We start from the raw sequence: 18,470 nt of genomic DNA on the forward strand, positions 1-18,470 counted from the left end.
AGATGGCATAAACAAAGATGTTGAAAAAGACTGGAAACAAACATGGAGGAGAGAAGGGATATTGTTTTGGTTTGGCTTTGAAACAGTAAGGCTCCCACCACTAATTTCAAATATAGATCATTATCATCAGCTTTAGAGCTGGAAGAAACATTACAGATTAGCAATCCCTTAATTTTACAAATGAAAAACAAACTGAAGCCCAAGGAGTTTAAGTGACTTGCCCAAGGTAACATGAGTAGTAAATAGCAAAGCCAGAATTTAAACCTAGGGCTTCTAACTTGAAATGCATTGCTCTTTCTACTATAACACACTGTCTCTTAAGTTGTTTAAGCATTCTCCCTTAAGTCTTATTTATGTCTTCTATAGAATGACAAAATCTCAGATTTGAAAGAAACCTCAGGGGCCATCTCATCTGTATCTGAACAAGAATCCCCTTTACATCACACTTCACAAGTGCTTATCCTCTCTTTACTTAAAGCCCCACCCCATCCCCCAAGAAGGGGGCAGCCCCCTGCTTCCCAAGGCAGCCCATTTTACTTTATAGAGCTAGTTCTAGTTGTTAAAAATATTTTTCCCTTAAATTAATCCTGCCTTGACTTGATGTAAAGAAGGAAAAAAAAATCTTCCCAGAAGGCAGAGCTATCCAGATGCAAAATTGGGTGCCTCAGGAGGCAGTGGGCTCCCTGTCACTGAAGGTTTTCAAGTGGAGCCTGGATGAGCAATTGTCAGAGAAATTGTAGCAGGGACTTAGGCTTTGATGTAGGTCAGTCTTGGCCTCTGAGGTCCTTCAAACAGCAGATTTTGCTGCTCTGTGTTCTTGCTCCTGAATCAGTTCTGAGAAGAGTTTTCTCATTCTTGCCCCTGACTGAGTTGCCACAGACGTCAGCTTAGTGGAGGCCAAATTGATGGATTTTCCCTATAGCACCCTCATTTGCCACCTGGTGGAAGAAAGCAGGTGATATTGCCCATGGCTGAGTCTGGCTGTGCCGAGTAATGAGGTGAGGTGATTGTGTCATCACTGTACATCAAAAAGGATGAACTGGAGACTCCCTGTGTCCTTTTGCTTTGCTCCATGGTGTGGCCTATATAGAATTTCTCCGCATGCTTTCCCCTCTGTCAGCACTGCTACTGCACTGTCTCTTTGCCCCCTGCATTATTCTGCACCTCCTTTAATAGGGGGGAAATGCCTTCTATGTGAATCATCAACCGCATCGCCATTTCAAAGACCTTGCTCTGGCTTTCTGGTGGGAGAGACAGCTTTAGACAATCTAAAATGTACCAGGTACTCCTATACATTCTAATCTTGAATCAGTTATTTAAAAAAATCTCAGAATCATGAAAGGAGTTGGTTGGGGGAGGTGGGATTTTCCTTCCTAAATCTGTTCCTAAGTAGATGGATAGCTAAAGGAGCCTAAAGGAGTTGTGTTCCCAGAACTTAAACCCTGATTAGAAGCAGTCAAAGCCTCATCTTTTGAAATGGGCTTCTGGCCTACATAAGCAAAACCTTGAGCTGTTCTAGTAATAGCAACCCACGTTTCTAAAGTACTTTACAATTTAAATAGTTCCGTCACCTTAGTACAGTCCCATTTAGTAACAGAAATTCACATGACTCTAACCCTTTAGGGTTTACAGATTGCTTTTGTAGAATCACAAGATTTAGGATTAGAAAGAACCTTGGATGTCAACCTCTCTGACCCCTTCATTTTATAGTTGAGGAAATTGAGGTTGAGAAAAAGGAAGCCAGTGACCAAAGGTCACAAGGCCAGGAAATCAACAGAACAGCATGGACTTAGATCTTCTGGCTCCAATTGCAATATTCTGCCCATGCCACCATGCCGTCTCGTGAGCCAAATTGTATCTGCCACCTTTGTGACTGTTTCCAAAGCAAAGATCTTAAAGATGTCACTTATGATGCCAGATTACTTTTCAAAAGAACTAGTCCAAATTCAAAATGTCCCATCGGAAATCCCATTAAGCAAATAGATGAATGAGTGACAGGCAGGAAGAGGATCAAGAGTTGTATTTCCTAGAGAAATGTTTTCAATCAGGTACTTGAACTGGAAAGTATATTTGTATCTACCCTGTCCCCAAAACATCTTTGTAGTGGCATATGGCCCCTGAAGTTTCCTGAAGAACCCTGGGAAAGGATAAAGACCTCAGGGCTGAAAAAGACCTCAGTGATCATTGAGTCCAACCCCCTCATTTTACAGATGACAAGATTCCACATAGTCTCTTGGTAACACTGCCCCTTATCTTGCAACCCTTATAATGGCCATCTCTTGGGTAGCAGTCCAACAAGTCTTACTCCCATTGCCTTTCAAGACCATTTATTCTTTTGTTGTTGCCTCTGAAGAGAGTGAATAGCTGCTTGTCCTTTCTTCAGTTTTCAATTAAGTTCACACCAAAAATTTGTCAGGCACTTATTAAGCACAAGTCTGGGAGAGATACAAAGGAAGACTCTTCCCTTACCCTCTTTGCCTTCACAATCTAATGGGGTAATAAGAAACCCATACAAATGACCATAAAAATGCACGATATATGCATCTAAGAGATGTGAAACAAGCGTGCTAAGTGAAATGCAAAGAGGTAATGTTTCTGACTGGGAGAAGAAAGGGGAAGAACAAGGAAGAACATTGTTTGTTGGTTTTTTTTTTCTTCTTCTTCACTTTCTGATTATAGCCATTTACACTGTGGTGCCCTCTTGGTTCATGACCACTCAAAGAGAATATGACTGTAAGGGGAAAGTCCCATCAGATGGGCCAGATAGTCTTTTCGGCATGATTATTCATAAGAATGAATAGTTCAGAAAATATTTGTGGAAGAGATTCATCAGCTCCTTGAGATGTTGACCTGTTCTCCCTCTTCCTTCTAACCACAGCTTATTTTTTGTTGGTAAAACTTCATACCGTGTGCATACATGGTTTGAGTAAGGACCCTGTGATCAAGTGGATGGTGGAGAGCATACACACACTTTTCTCCAGAGTATATTGTATTTTCCAACAAGCCTCTCACTCCAGCTTGCCCAGACTCTCAAATCAGTTAGGCTCATTACCCTTCCCAGGAAAGCTGAGGGAAAGTCACTGATCTATGCTTTTGTTCTAAGAGTTTTATTCTTGGCTGTTATCACTGGCATTTCTGGGAGTGGCAAAACATGGAATCCCCAAAGCTAAAATACTCAAACCAGCACCATTTCACCTATTGTATTCCTGTACTCTTTATAAACATCCCCTTCATGGAAATTCCTATGTAGTAGTATTGGCAGAGCAAAATATCTCATCCACATCTGCCAATCTCAGAACCACCAAGATTCCTCTCTGAGCAAAAATTCAAATATGCTGGAGCTTTGCTATCAGAGTAGTCGTCATAGAAGGAAACAGGCCACCAGAAGGTGAGGCTTTCTTGGGATTCTGCTTGAGCCAAAGGACAAAAATGACCTCTCCTAAGTACAGTGGTTGGCTTGTGAATAGTATATGCTAACCAAGACAGAGGGTAATATGACACAAGGGATTAAATCATCAAAGGAAAGCTACTGAATTGGAAAGAGCCCTTACTCTTCACTCAGGGCATCTAGTTTCAAATCTAGGTGGCACAGTAGATAGACTGTTGGACTTAGAATCAGGAAGACCTGAGTTGAAGTACTGCTCAGACATTTCCTAGCTGTGTGACATGGGACAAGTCATTGAACCTCTGTCAACCTCAGTTTCTTCATCTGTAAAATGGGGCTAACAATAGCACCTACCCTACAGAATTGTGGTAAGGACCAAATGAGATAACATCCATAAAGTGCTTCGCAAACCTTAAATCACAATATAAATGCTATTATTAGCATGCTTATTATTATTCAAATTTTCACTTTGCCACTTAACTGGGATGAGTTGGGCAAGTCCTTCCATAATCCTAAATTGGGAAAAGTAGAACTAAATGACCTCTATGGTCTCTTCTAACTCTGGAAGCAATGATTCCGGTATGAAAAAATCTGCTTCTAACTACTAAAAGAGATCAGCTGGGGAGTTAGGACCCAAACTCAAGGGCCAACAGTGTTTATTAGCTATTGTCCCAATTAATAGAGGTAGAGGAATTAACAAAAAACGAGACTTTGATATTGAATGTGAAGGACTGACAAAGAGCCAGAGAGAATAGTCACAAGACAAATAGACAAGGAGTCAGCTACCGCATGATCCCAACATGAAATAAAAGAGCTGAATAGAAGGGGCACAAGGGACAGGCAGAATCGACAAAAGACAGGAACAGGATCTAAAGTACAACTTCGGAGCCGTTCTTCATGAAGACAAGTTCTCTAGTTGAGGCCATGCTCCTCCCAAAGCCCTGAAACGTGCAGGAATCCAGACACAGCAAAGCTCCAGTGAACTGTTAGATTTGGCAAGTTTGGGGTTCGCATCTGTCTCTGAAGCTACGACCACAAGGAATGAAACAACTAAGTAGCAGAGGGAAAAATTTTCATCTCTGCAAAATCCAAGTGATACCTTCTTGTTTGGTATCTATACTTCTGGTTGTTTCCTGCCAGAAAGTCAGAGCTCTTCCCTTTCCCACCTAATAGAGTAAGGGCAGTATAGAACACTGGCATGGGCAAGCTGCCCATCGCCCTCAGAGAGCAGAACCTCTCTCAAAAGTGGCAGAAGCAAATCAAAATAAAGCTAGAATCTTGAGTCTCATATGGAGCTTATATGCAGGAGTCAGGAAAGGTGTCTGATTTGATTTGAAAACTGAGCCTGGTCATGGGGGACAAAATATGGACCCATAAAATCATGAGCAGAGTTGCTCTTAGTTTCACACACATGCACATGCACATATGTGCACATGCGCACACACACACACACACATACACACACAACTACCATATTAAAAGGTCCCCCTATGAAGAGCTGAACATTAAACCCAAGGCTAATGGAGAACTAGGAAAGGCAAGCAGTATCCTCAGATAATCCTGTGCTGAGTATTGGGGAGAGCCTAAGGCTTTTTACTTATTTGGGAAATATAGGGACTTATTCCAAAGTCATTCTGTACAAAAGGCAGGGAGTGTATCATCTGGGAGTTTATCTATAAAAGTATAGTTATTTTGTAAAGAATTAAATAGAAAGGCAAAGTAATTTATACTCTTACTCCTCCTACCCCATAGGAATAGTAAGGAACCCTCACCTTGTGTGAAGCTCTTGTACTAGGCTCTATGTCTCTGTGGTCTCTGATCTGTGGGCTGGAGAAATGGACTAATTAGGGCAGCTTTTCCCTCTGTTGTATTACAAGCGATGAATTAGTCATTTGATCTTGTCCAGATTTCTTATACGATTTTCCCAAATCCACAGTATATAATGGGAGAGTATGCTGTACTTAAAAAGAGGGAACAATAAACAGATCAGGGTGCCACTGTGATGCGATGTATTGCACACATCCCTAAGAGTTAGATTCTCAAACGTATCATAAAAGCAACCGAAACCAGTGGTAACATACTCAAATAGAAATGAGGGCCACTTAACTGTACATAAGCATTCCTGTGAGCCACATATTGACTCAGAAACTACATATTAACATTATATTCTATTATATTTTTATTTACTTTCTTATAGATTTCCCAATTACACTTTAATCTCATTTGGTTTGTAACTTGGGCCATGTGTCTGATACCTCTGGCCTAGACTCTCCTAGAAAGGCCTTATCATTACAGACTAACCTCTACCAAAGGACTGACCCCAGCCACCAAGGAGGTATTGAGTGTAGCCGCAGTATGCCGAACAGACATCTAAGGATAGTAACAATGCAGGTACAACAAATAGCTCCCCTGGCCTCTTTCTCATTCATTATAATAAGGAAGACACACCCCTAGAGAAGTCTCCTGTGGGTTCCTTATAATGCAGCCCCACCTTTTATTAAGATCTTTCCTGGGATCTCAGGTAACTGAATAATTCTCTGAATGCAAACAACAATATTTCTCTCAAAGGCTCCCCAATAACTTCTAACCCAAATAGCCAGCAGGTACTGATTGTCCTTCTTTTAATCATTATGCCCTGTGCCAACCCTGGTGGTATTAGAGCATCATAGTTCAGTTAAAGTCAGCTCCCCCATTTTTCCTGACCATGGTGGTGCCTGAACTAACTGCTGCAAGCTCCACCTTTATACATTGGTGTTGAGCTGACGTGAGTTATTTCATAGGTTTTAGAGTTGAAAGGGTCCTCAGAGATCATGCTTGGTTATCTATTTCATAGCATTAGCCTATTACTACTTAGCTTATACCTACATGTGAACATTCCATTATTGAAGTATCATATTTTGATTTTCTTAGCTCTTTGTTACCTGTCATCTATAGCATGAGACAACTCTCCTACTCCCAAATCCAAAGTGCTCTAGGCCCCAAAAGGCCTTAATCCCACTAAAAAGCCATCAGGTTGTCTATTCGTCCAGAGCATTACTGCCTCTCTTTATAATGATGATAAATTAGTCAATCAGACAGTTCTCCTTTTTGTCATCCAGCTTCTAAGGTCTTTCCATACTTCATGGTATGCATTAGGACATTAAGCACTTACTTTTAATTGGGCTTCTGTTCTGTGTGTTCAAAATGTTGTTTTCCACGGTGTCACTCCACAGACAAACTGCCTACTCTTGTGAACTGTGATTGGGAGGGGAAGGGAACCCCAAATACTCTAGATCCTCATGTCAGCCCCTTTTGTATGTTTTCCATGGCACTGTCCATTCCCTGTAACATTTGGCTTCCCCTGGGTTCTTGTGATGTGTTACACAGTTCTAACCCAAACTGTTTATTAGCCTTTCCACTTAGGGGCTTGAATGCCATTTAAATTAGTTTCTTTAATAATTTATTTCACTTTGATCCATTCTTCTGGCATTAACAATGTCTCCTCTTGGCACAACCACCTCTGAGTGTATACTGGCACCTTACTGGAGAGAATGGTAGTTTGGAACTTTGTTTGCCATTTGTATTTCTCAGGGCCATTCATTGGATTGCAAGCACTACCTGAGATGGAGATTGAGTGTTCATCCATGCTTCCTAATAACACCTTGGTATTCTTTTATTTTTTAATAGAAAGACCTTCAAAGGAAAAAAATAATTGCCGTTTTGATCATGACCAGGCACATTTTTATTTTTCTTTATTTCTTTTCTTCTCTTATGCATGCTGCCCGGGAACTGGTTTCCTTGTTGTTAGCAGTAATGGGTAGGCAACAGGTGACCACGGGGACTCCATTCTACCTCCTGAGCACAGGTGACTATCAGGCCAGGGGAGGGAGCTTGACAATCAACTGTCTGGGGCCCCCTCTCTCTTGGTTTCTACTTGTCTGGCATATGAGCAAAAGCTAGAGTAGTTCCATACTTGTCCTGCCATTTTGTGGGGAAAGCAATGTTTTCTCTGAATGTCCTTTATCTGACCCTGGCTTTATGTACATAAACTGAACAGGATCTCAAAGCTCCTCACTAAGAGTTACATGGGAAGGTTTGCCGTGGTACCCTTGATTGAGATTCTTGGCCTTGTGTTCAATTCTGAACACACAATTCAGGTATCAGGTTGACCCTACCCTCTATTCCCGACCAATTTCAGCATCATGACCAAGTTGAATATGTTCATTTCTGTTCAAAGGCCCACCTTCCTATACCTAGGAGCCCTCACGTAATGGTCAGATCCCTGTGACTGTGGATGATTGAGGGATGGAAATTTAAATACTTCTTGCAGAGAAGTCTGGGATATTATATCTCTTTCAAGGCTTTTCAACTAGGAAACTGAGTATATCTCAAAGCCTCTCTTGGAAGATCCAAGACAATTTCTCCTATCATGCCCCTTTTGTCCCATCCATATTTCATGATTTTCTTATCCCTCCCAATGGCAAAGGAAATGGCACTTTCCTTTCCTTTCCAGTACTTTATTTTCAGGCCTCCTTCCTCCCTCATCAGTCCAAAGAATCCAATTACACACACACACACACACACACACACACACACACACACACACTACATTTCAAGGCTTCATCAAAAAGAAAGTAGCTGTCATCTGGAGAACCATGTTGTGCTATAGTCGTGGGCCTACTTACATAACAGAGCCATGGAGAATGTGGAAATGGGACGGGAATGGGAAGTGGTATCATCTATCTGAGGCCAAAACAAAGCCTTTTGGGGTCAACATCCTTAGACTGATGAACAAGGACCTAGCCATTGTCTGTTTCTGATACACTGTCATTGGAGGGCTCTGTTCTTCAAGGGCCAAGTGACGTGTTCCAGACATGCTGCCGTAAATGAAAATATCAAGCAGGCTCTCAAAAGACCCATTATGCATGGGACCTAATTGTACAGAAATGATTCTTTTTAGGATCCTGTTTATGACTCATCATTTGCACAGTCCCCATTGTTTTCTGGGCTCTATTTAGGATAGATCAGCAGATGATGATGTTAAAAACAAAGCACAGATCTAATTCTATAACATGCCTATTAGTCCTTAACACTTTCCCCCTTTTGATTGCTTTGAATATTATTCTTTTGGCAGGTTTATTTCATCCTATTCTATTTATTTCCAAGTGCATCTCCACATTATTTTTATGGGTTAGATGCCTAGGAATTATTCTTTTTTACAGGCTGTCCCCTTCTAAAGGTGTAGTTTAAAATGTGTATCCCCTGGTGGTAATAATGACCAATATAAATACAAACCACACATTTCTTACTGATGGATATTTCAAGATGTAAGCATTAGCCCCTTTTTTCATTTCAAAGCCAGTTCGGGGGATGGGGAGGACAGGGAGAGAGATTCTATCACTGAGAACATGCTTGTTTGTTCAACCAAGAGCTAAGATGTGCTGGTGCTCAGGGAGCTTCTAGTGTCCCAGTGGGCTAGTTAATTAGCCTTTTACCATAGAACAGTCTTTTCCCCAGCCTGTGGCAAACCAGAAGCAGTGAATGTTTACTGGTCTGCAAAACGTTTACTACTAAAGGTCCTAACTTGTTAAACCAATAAACTTAAGCACCTAACTCTTCCTTGGACTCCTCAATCCCTACCTCCTCTCCTGCTCTTTCTGGAGGTAACCTACCAAGGCCATGGACAGTGGGGAACTGTCCATGGTAGAGGTATAGAACAATTTCTTATAGCTTAGGAAACCCAGGTCAAAAACATCTCTGCTCTAACTCTAATTAGCTTATCAGCAATGTGATTCTCCCAGCTATTCTTCAGCTGAGTTCATTTGAGCTTAAAATAAGCAATAGGCCCCTCTTAGATAGCATGGTGTAAGGCAGAGGTGTCAAACTCTCAGGCTGTATGCCAAAACTCCCAAGTGCTGGCCTGAACTAAATTGAAATGTAATTGGGAAATGTTTAACAAAATAAATGAAAATATAATAGAACATAGATATCGTTCATTTGTAATATTTGGTTTCAAGAATCCATTTATGTTTGAATTTGACACCACTGGTGCAGACCAGTGGATTGTTGAGTTAGAGGATCTGACTTCAAATCCTGACTCTAAAACTTACAACTTTCATGATCTTAGGCATGTCATTTCACTTGAGCCTAGTTTCCTCATCTGTAAAATTAGAATTTGGATTTTATGAATAATTCTAAGGTCTCTTACAACTTGAAATATGTGATCCTATGATCTTTGATCCTGTAAGCCACTTTACTCCCTCTGAACCTCAGTTTCCTCATCTGTGAGGTTAGGAGGTTGGATGAGATAATCTCTGAGTTCTCTTTCAGTTCTAAATCCTGTGACCCAACAGGCTGTAGTCATGAGGAGGTGGCAGAAAACTTAATCCAAATCAGCAGGGAAATCTCCCTCTGGCTAGGGGCATTCTAGAACCCTGAATCTCATTAAAATCAAGAAATTCAAATTAGACTGGGCATATGTGGAACACCCATCTCAAATTTCCAATGCTTGTGATGGAGGTTCTTGCTCTCAATTAAAAGTCTTTCTCTTTCTCCCTTCCTTATTCCCAGACTGGGCTGCCAAGATTTTGTTGTACATAAGTGTAGCCCTCTAGTTCTTCTAAGACTCATCCCTAAGACTGCTGTAGTGCCTGCCATACTCTATAATATATAATATCGCTGGGCCTGGTTTATAATTACAGATGAAGTGATCATGTTTGCCTTGTGAAAATACCCTGGAGTTAGAACTAAAAAGTGGCAGAGAAGTGGGGCACAGAGGGAGATGAGAGGAAAAGGTAGAGGGGGAAAGAAGAGGAGAGGAGAAAGGGAGGAGAGGAGAGAGAGAGAGAGAGAGAGAGAGAGAGAGAGAGAGAGAGAGAGAGAAGGGGGGAAAGAAGGAGGGGAGGGAAAGGGAGGAGAGAAGGGGAGATCTAACAAAGAAGCTGTAGTATACTTCACATTTCCTGAGGCCCAACATACAGTTCAGCAGGTTTTCTTCAGTAGACTAGTTCAGGTCAGCATCAAAATCCTCCTTTGGCCACAGGGTCTTCTGAGTCCTAAATGTCAGCCATAGCAGTAGACTGGGCATGGAAAAGTATGAAATTCCCAAACCACATCTAATCCCATGCCCTCCTTATGAATGCTGTTGTATAAGTCTTCAAAGGGAGGCCATGAACCACATTTCTCCATAGTACTTAAAAGGTTGGCATCAATATATTACCATTGTGAAGGTCCTTAACTAGAGCATCCAAAGCATGACAAACCCAAGGCTATTAATACATTACGGCTGCCGTTTTCTCTAAATAGGTTTTTGAATGAGACCATATTCAGGAGTCGGCAGAATTATTGCTAATATATTAGGACTTTAAATCTCGTTGGGGATGCTGTATATAAGTGTCACATGGCAGGAGAAGGTTTACATGTGCTACTAGGGAAAAAAAAACATTTAGGGAAAGGTGAAGAGGGGACCTGAAGCTGCAGATTCATGAAGGTTTTTTCCCATTCTCACCATTTGCGTTTTCACCTTCAAATACAGATGATAATTGGTGGGAACAGCCCTGGATTGGGAATCGGGAAGGTTCTGATCTTAGCTCTCCTCTGTGACTTGGGAATGGTCCTTTCGTATCTCTCTACCTCATCTTCAACATTGTAAAAATTAGGGTGTAAAACTAAAGGTTTTCTAAGGCTCCATCTGACTCTTAGAAACTATATTGACTTTAACATCTCAATAAAAATATAATCATGTTATAATCATGATAAATCATAACATGTAACATCTCAGTAGAAAATCTTCACTAGGCACCTACCATATGTAGAGCGCTGTACTAAAACTTGTGTTCAAATCCAAGTTCTATTACTTGCTACATATATGTCCTTGGTCAGTCTTTAACCTCCTTGTGCCTCAGTTTCCTTATCTTTAAAATAAAGACTAGGCTCTGGACCAAGTGACCTTTAAGTTCCATTCTAGTCATGAATCTATCATCCTATAATCCTTAGCAATAAAGAAGACACAAAACTCAGTAATATATACATATACATATGCACACATACGTGTGTATTTATATCTGTACACATATATACATATATATGTATGTATATATATAATCCCTTCTCTCAAAGCTCTTCCTATCTAGTGGTGCCAATGAGACTCAAAACATAATGAAATAATCTTAAACAGCAAATTCATTACAGAATTGTTTTAATAGCCCAGATTTCGGAAGGGAAGCCATTACTGACAGCGAGGTTAGGGTAAACTTTCTGGAAGAGGAGGTATTTGATTTGAACGGTAGAGGATGGGTCAGAATTCAGTAGGCAAATATAAAAGACATTCCAGGCAAAGGGAAGTCCATTTGGATTGGAGCATAGAGTATGTGGAAGGAAGAAAAGGGGGAGAAATTGGGAAAGGTAGATTGGCATCACCCAACATAGCAAATAATGCCCTCTACCTTCCCTCTGCCCACTTTCACCCACTGCTCAGGCTAGCACTTGAGCTACTGGTGTCTTGTTTTAAGGTCATTTCCCCCCACATTGCAGTTACTATGGGAACTCTAGTGATCCTTTCTGGCCACCCTCTGTGCTCTTATACCAATATCAAAACCTGTTCTCTTTCTCCAAGTGTCCTAATAGCTTCCCTAGTCCTGAGGATATAGATCTGCTCTTAGTGGAAATTCAATGTTTCTTTTTCCAAAGGAAGGAAGGAGGGGGAAAGGGTGAGAAAAAAGAAAATGTTTTCATGGTGGATTTGGCTGGAATCTCAGCAATCAATGGCTCTCTTATTGTAGTTTTCATTATTCTTGCTCAGTTTAATAGCACTAATCTTAGCTCCTTGCTGTGTATTTACCCTGGTTCTCCCACTGACTTTGCTCCTGCTCGCACTAATCCCTTTTATAGATTCTTCTTTCTGCTTTCTGGACCTACAGTGGCATGCTTGCTCCATAAGTGTAATTTGGCTGGAAGCTACCAGATCTAGGCAACTATTTACTCTGCCTGCCCCTTCCTAGCCCTCCTTTCAGAGGTAATACAATTGTCTCTCCAAGGCCATATTTATAGAGAGTAAATTGGATAGGATTTAGAAACACCTTCTGGTGACAAAGGGGTAAGAAATGACATCCGGAATGGATGAACTGTCCAATTCTCGTGAATGGTTTTGAGAAGGGGACAGCAAGCCCCCTCTGACTGATCCACCCATTTCAGCTCTCTAGGAGACAACCACAAACTCTCTGAAATGAGGATGGGATGGGGGGGATTGAACTAGATGAGGTTGTCTTCAGTGTTTTTCTGTGCTCCCCTCAGTGTGTCTATACTACCTCAGGGCACTTCTACCCTCCCTGTTTCTTTCCACTCCAAAATGTCTTTGTACCTTCAGTATCCCTTGAACTCCCTTGGTGCCCTGTGAAACTACTCTCATTGTCCTGCTGATTTCTTTAGAGTCCTTCTTCCATCCTCTCCTTGGTATCTGATTCCTTCGTTTTTAAAGACAACTGCTAGACCCTTTCATGTAGTATCCTCCCCCCTCCTTTCCCATTCACCTCCCTTTTCATACTCTAGATTTTCCTTCTTCCCCCTTCAAGCAGCCCAGAATTGCATAGAATCTTTTAAAATGGAATGATCCTCAGAAGCCTTGTAGTCCCACCTGTCTGTAAATTACAAAAACCTTTGACAATTGCTCCTCTGGCTTCTGTTTGAAGTGTTACAGAGCCTCCTGAAGGGGTCCACTAAATTATTTGGATGACTCTGAAATTAGGGAGTTCTTCTTTACATCAAGACAAAATCTGCCTCACTGGAACTTCTTAGTCTGTGGTGGTGGCGGCAGCAGCGCTTATTACTGTTCTTCTCTTCCTTCTCCTATTCCTATTCCTCCTGTTCTTTAGCATCCTTCTCTTCCTCTTATAATTGCCCTTCTCCTCCCTAATATTAACAATAATAATAATGATAGTGGTGGCGATAGTAGTAGTAGTAGTAATTGCAGAAGTAGCCACACAGCCATAAAATCACACAACTTGAGGTTTGAACAGGACCTCAGAGCATCCCGTCTAACCAATGCCTGAAAGAGAATCCTCTCGTTTGCATCCCCACTACAAGTTCATAGAGCCTTTGCTTAAGAACTTCCATTGATGAGAAAGAAACCACTTCCTGAAGCAGTTCATTCTACATTTGAACAGTCCTTTACTTTAGGACACCCTATTCCACTTTCAGAAAGGCCCTCATTGGAGAAAGTTGGGAGCATGACTTCAGGGCTTGTCAATAGTACTGGAAGCTTCAGAGTAAGAGTGATCAAGAAGGATGAGGAGTGAGAAAAGGTCATTAGATTGAGCAATTAGGAAGTGGTTATAAACCCTGGAGAGAGAGCGTTTTCAGTTAAGTAATAGGGTTGGAGGAGGCAGCTGGATGGCTCAGTGAACCCTGAGTTCAAATCCAGTCTCAGACACTTACTAGCTATGTGACCCTGGGCAAGTCACTTAACCTTGTTTGCCTCAGTTTCCTCATCTGTAAAATGAACTGGAGAAGGAAACAGCAAGTCACCCCAGTATCTTTGCCAAGAAAATGCCTTGGGTGTCATCGGCATGCTGTGGTCCATGAGGTCACAAAGAGTCAGACATGACTCAACAACAAACAAAACTGCAGAGTATTGAGAAGTGATAAAGACATGGAAGCAACTAGTACATATGAAATTTAAAGAATTTAGAAATGAAAGAGAGATGTAGAATAATAGCTCAGGGGACCAACAGAATCCAGCAAAAGTTTATTTAAGGATTGGGTAGATATGAACACATTTCTACGGGAACCAGAAAGAGGCATTGGATGAAGAAGGATTGAGAAATGACACATGGGAAAGCTCTTGGAGGAGAAAGGAAGGGATGAAACCAACAGAACATGTTGGCCTTGGCAGAAGGGGATACCTCCTCTGAAACAACAATAATGTTTCTGTGCCTCCCATCCTTAGCTCAGAAAGCCTGCCTGGGGAGCTTTTCCCCCTCTTTTACAAAGAAACTTTAGTCTCACTTTCTGCAAAAAACCATGAAGATGTGAAAATAAGGCAAATTCCCACAAGAAGAGGTTGAAGGTTTCTCTCCACTGAGACTTTAGGCAGTAGCTGTGCATTTACTCAGTACTCTCTAAATGTTCTATCCACCAAACAGATTCAGCCTGGGTCAAGGATGTGTTGAATTGAAGGAAGGGAGGCAGGAGGAAGGACCACTGGCAAGAACCTCTCATCCATTTTATAGCAACAATGGTGTCACTGCCCTCTAGTCCTTTAATAATTTAATGAGTCAGCATAATTAGGAATGTTTGTAGCATAATCATTTCTAAGAATTGTCAGCAATTACTTTAATTGTTATGAATGTTATTATAATCAGAGCACCACCTATGTTAGGCGGGGCATAGACAAAGGGCTGTCTGTGATCTTCTAATAATTGCATGTTATTGAGGACAAGGTCAGGGGCTTGATCCACTGTGGGGAGAAGGTCACTTAGCTTCTAACTGTTCGCTAACCCCCTTCTATAACCTGACTCTCTTCACCCTGACCAAAGATTAATTCTTAATCCTGGCTTTAGACTGAGTCCTTATTTCAGCTGTAAAGTGAACATTCAACCCTGGTCTCAAAATAACCCCCAAAGCCTCATCACAGACTGTATTCTAGCACCAAGGCTAACCCCTGATTCTGGCCTGAAACTGAAACCTGACCTCACACATAGACATAGTTAATCCTGATCCTGACTCAATACCCTCACCTCACCCCAGGCTGACCCCCTAAAGCCTGACCACACACTGACTTTGAAACCTAGAACACAAATTGATCCTTAATTCAGAGAGGTAGCATGGCATCCAAATAACTAGATTTGGAGACAGGTAGACATGAGTTTGAATATGGCTTCAGGTATTTGCTACCTGAGTGACCCTGGTAAACCATTTCTCTAATCCTCAATTTCCTCATCTATAAAGTGGGGATAATAATAGCCTGAATCTCACAGGTCTGTTCACTGAGACAATGCAGGTAAGGAGCTTGGCAAACCTTAAAAAAATGTCCGGTTGTTGTTGTTTGTTGTGATGGCCCTAAACTGAGGCCTAGTCTCAGACTGAGCAGCACCAAGCCCTGACCCACCCTGATCACCTACTGGGCCCTGAGGCCAACCTCAGAACCCAGATCTTGTCACCTGACTGAACCCTGGCCCCAGGGAACCAAGGAGTGAGAGTCTCTCCTTGAGAATAGGTGGACAGTAGCCACAAACCTGGCTGTACCAGTAGACAATGAACTGAAAAAACTTTCCTCATTGGCAGCAGTCAAGAATTTCACTTCAAGATATATTGTACTGATATCAGAGGGCTCCAAAATACTTTAAGAGATCTCTTACCCAAAAGCCAAATTTATGGAACATGTCATTTTTTTTTGAGGGAATGAAGTATGATTTTCATTTCAACAGAATTCTAATACATTAGGTTCTGCTAAATAGATGTCTGGCTCATTTAAGATCACCCAATTTACAGAAACATGATTTTTAAATCTCATTAAATTTACTCAGTAAAGACAGATATACTGGTAAACATAGCTGTTTGAATTACAAGTCAGGGCTAGGGGTGGAAACTTTTGCTTGAGTGCCCAAAGTACTTTCAGATAATCCATAAATGTTATTCCCATTTTAGAGACATTTTGGTTACCTCACTTCCAAGACGAGAAAGAGGATCTGGTTTACAAGATCAAAGATTTAAAGCTAGAAGGAAACTTAGAGGTCGTTTATCCAACCTCCTTCCTTCCTCCCCATTACCTTCAATGCTCTGATAAAGCAGAGATACAGACAGTTCACAAAGACAGATGATCCCCAAATCATTTAGATTTGGGGGTAGCTTTTGTACTTCTTTTTGAATGTGTGGCCAGTAGTCTGTGGTTTCACTTCCAACAAGATTTAAAAAAAAATAAGACCTGATTCCTAAAAAAAAGGCAACATCCAGTTTATCCAACCTGAGCTCTACCCAGCCCCTCCCGGCAGCCTATACAAAGCATCATCTTACGCAGAGCTGCTGTCCTTGAAACCTCCTGAGGAGACTAGCTGGGAGTAACTTGGTACTAAGATTTCAATGATCTCCCCTACTGGGTGCAACAGAAAAGTAAAAATGGAAAGAAAGAAGGGTATCTACAAAGGAGGTAATTAAGTAGATGAGGGGTGAACTGTCCAACTTGAAAGCAAGATTTGCTTCAGTTAAGCCACATGAGATAATATGTCCTTGGTTAAGGGAGAGTTGACTGTGGGACTCCAAGAGCTTTACTTAAGGCAGTTCGTCTCTGACAGCTGGTTTCTATTCTTTCCTTTCGATAATTATCACCAGCCGGTGAAGTATTCACCCAGGGAGATTTACTTGATTTTATCAATTGCAATTAAAGGTTCTTTATCTGTGACTCCTATATTTTCTGCTCATATTTACAGGGACAATTCTCTGAACTTAAAACTGAAGATGAGGGCCATAGCCAGTGACAGCACCTTGAAAATGAATCATCACTCCCTTGCTGCCAGTTCTTTTTATTAGTTCTATTAAGTCATACAGATGTAAGGTTGATAAAGACCATTTCTACATTAGTGAAGTTAAAGATGCAATTTTGGAAATTGGCCCTGCCCTTCCCATTCACATACTAGGAAAAAAAAAAACCACAATTGCGTTGGAAAGTAGTAGATGCTCACAAGCTCCTGGAACCACTGTTATCTGCTAGACGGACAGAGCAATTATTAGATGGTTACCATGTGCCAGGTGCTGTGCTAAGAGCTATGAACACAGATCCAAGCAAGTCAGACAATCTCTACCCTCATGAAATTTATATTCTAACAGGAGAAGACTACACATAAAGGGGAGGTGGAAAGGGGCAGGATGGGACCTGTGGAGGAAGTCTTCAAGTATTATAGAAGTCTGGTCCTAGGAAGATGCTATAAGAGGCCATCTGATAGAGCCCAGGGAGACTTCAGGGGCATAGTCCCTGGGGGGAGGAGGCACAGGTGATAGATGAAGTGGAAGCAGTAGATCATAGAGCATTGGAACAAAAAGGGACTTTAGAGGCCCAGGCACAATGGATAGAAAGCCGGACCTTGTATTGGCTGCTGGGAAGAGCTGGGTAGAACCCAGTATAGATAAACTTGATTTTTGCTTTTTTCAGGAATCAAGTCTTTTTTTTTAAAAAAAAAAATCTCATTGAAAGTGAATTCCCAGACTACTGGAAACATGTTTAAACAGGAGTACAAATGCTACCCAAAATCCAACTACCTGGTTTTTTCCCCTATAAAGAAGGTACCAGAGGCCCAGTGAGGTTAGGAAATGTGTCCAAGGCCACACAGCTAGTAAGTGACAGAACATGCCTTGAACCCAGATTTTTTGACTCTAAGTTAGTACTCTTACCACATTTATATAGGGCTTACTTTGTACCAGGCACTGGGCTAAGCACTTTATAATTATTTTCTCATTCGATCTCTACAACCCTGGGAAATCAATACTATTATCATCACCATCTTAAAGATGAGAAAACTAAGGTAAACAGAGGTTCAGTGACTTGCCCAGTAAGTGCCTGAGGTCAAATTCCAACTGGAGTCTTCCTGACCCTGGGCTAGGTGCTCTATCTGCTGCACCACCTAACTATCACACAGCCTTTCCATAGCAATGGTAGATATAAACAAGCCAGCCCTAAACCTCTTCAGTTTTGAAAGGGCCCATACCATATGCTGCCTTGGGACAAAACTCACTAGATATCCCATCAGTGAAGAATGGGGTTAGTGCACATTCTCCATTTGTCCTTTAGCTTCATGCCCAGGCCCTGTGAGTAGTACAGTTTGTGAATATAGAAAGGAGAAATCGAGAACAAATCAACATAAATATGTCACAGATTTCTGCTTCTAGCATCACTGTGGAAAATCAGAATGAAAAATCTATTTGTTGCTTTGTTTGACAAAGTGATTAAAAGCCCCAAATTCAGCCATAATTCCCAGTGACTGCAACTCAGGAAAGAGATTCACCAATGGGTCCCTACCTGCATTTGTAAGGGGGGGATGCTCCATCTTTTATAGTGACCAGAAATTCAAACTTGTATTATTGATCCAACCACCACGGCCACCCACCTCCATTATAATAA

At 41.4% G+C, this 18,470-nt stretch overlaps 1 protein-coding gene across 1 annotated transcript in view; it reads left to right on the plus strand.

Moving 5' to 3' along the window:
- The window catches only part of PTPRT (protein tyrosine phosphatase receptor type T), a 360,616-nt gene that overhangs the window by 171,448 nt on the left and 170,698 nt on the right, over positions 1-18,470 (plus strand). The window contains exon 8 of the mRNA XM_036749775.1: positions 7,176-7,229. Within this exon, the coding sequence (XP_036605670.1) occupies positions 7,176-7,229 (54 nt within the window). The remainder of the gene's footprint in view (positions 1-7,175; positions 7,230-18,470) is intronic.

The sequence above is a fragment of the Trichosurus vulpecula genome, chromosome 3 (genome assembly GCF_011100635.1).
Source record: "Trichosurus vulpecula isolate mTriVul1 chromosome 3, mTriVul1.pri, whole genome shotgun sequence".
NCBI classification, from domain to species: domain Eukaryota; kingdom Metazoa; phylum Chordata; class Mammalia; order Diprotodontia; family Phalangeridae; genus Trichosurus; species Trichosurus vulpecula.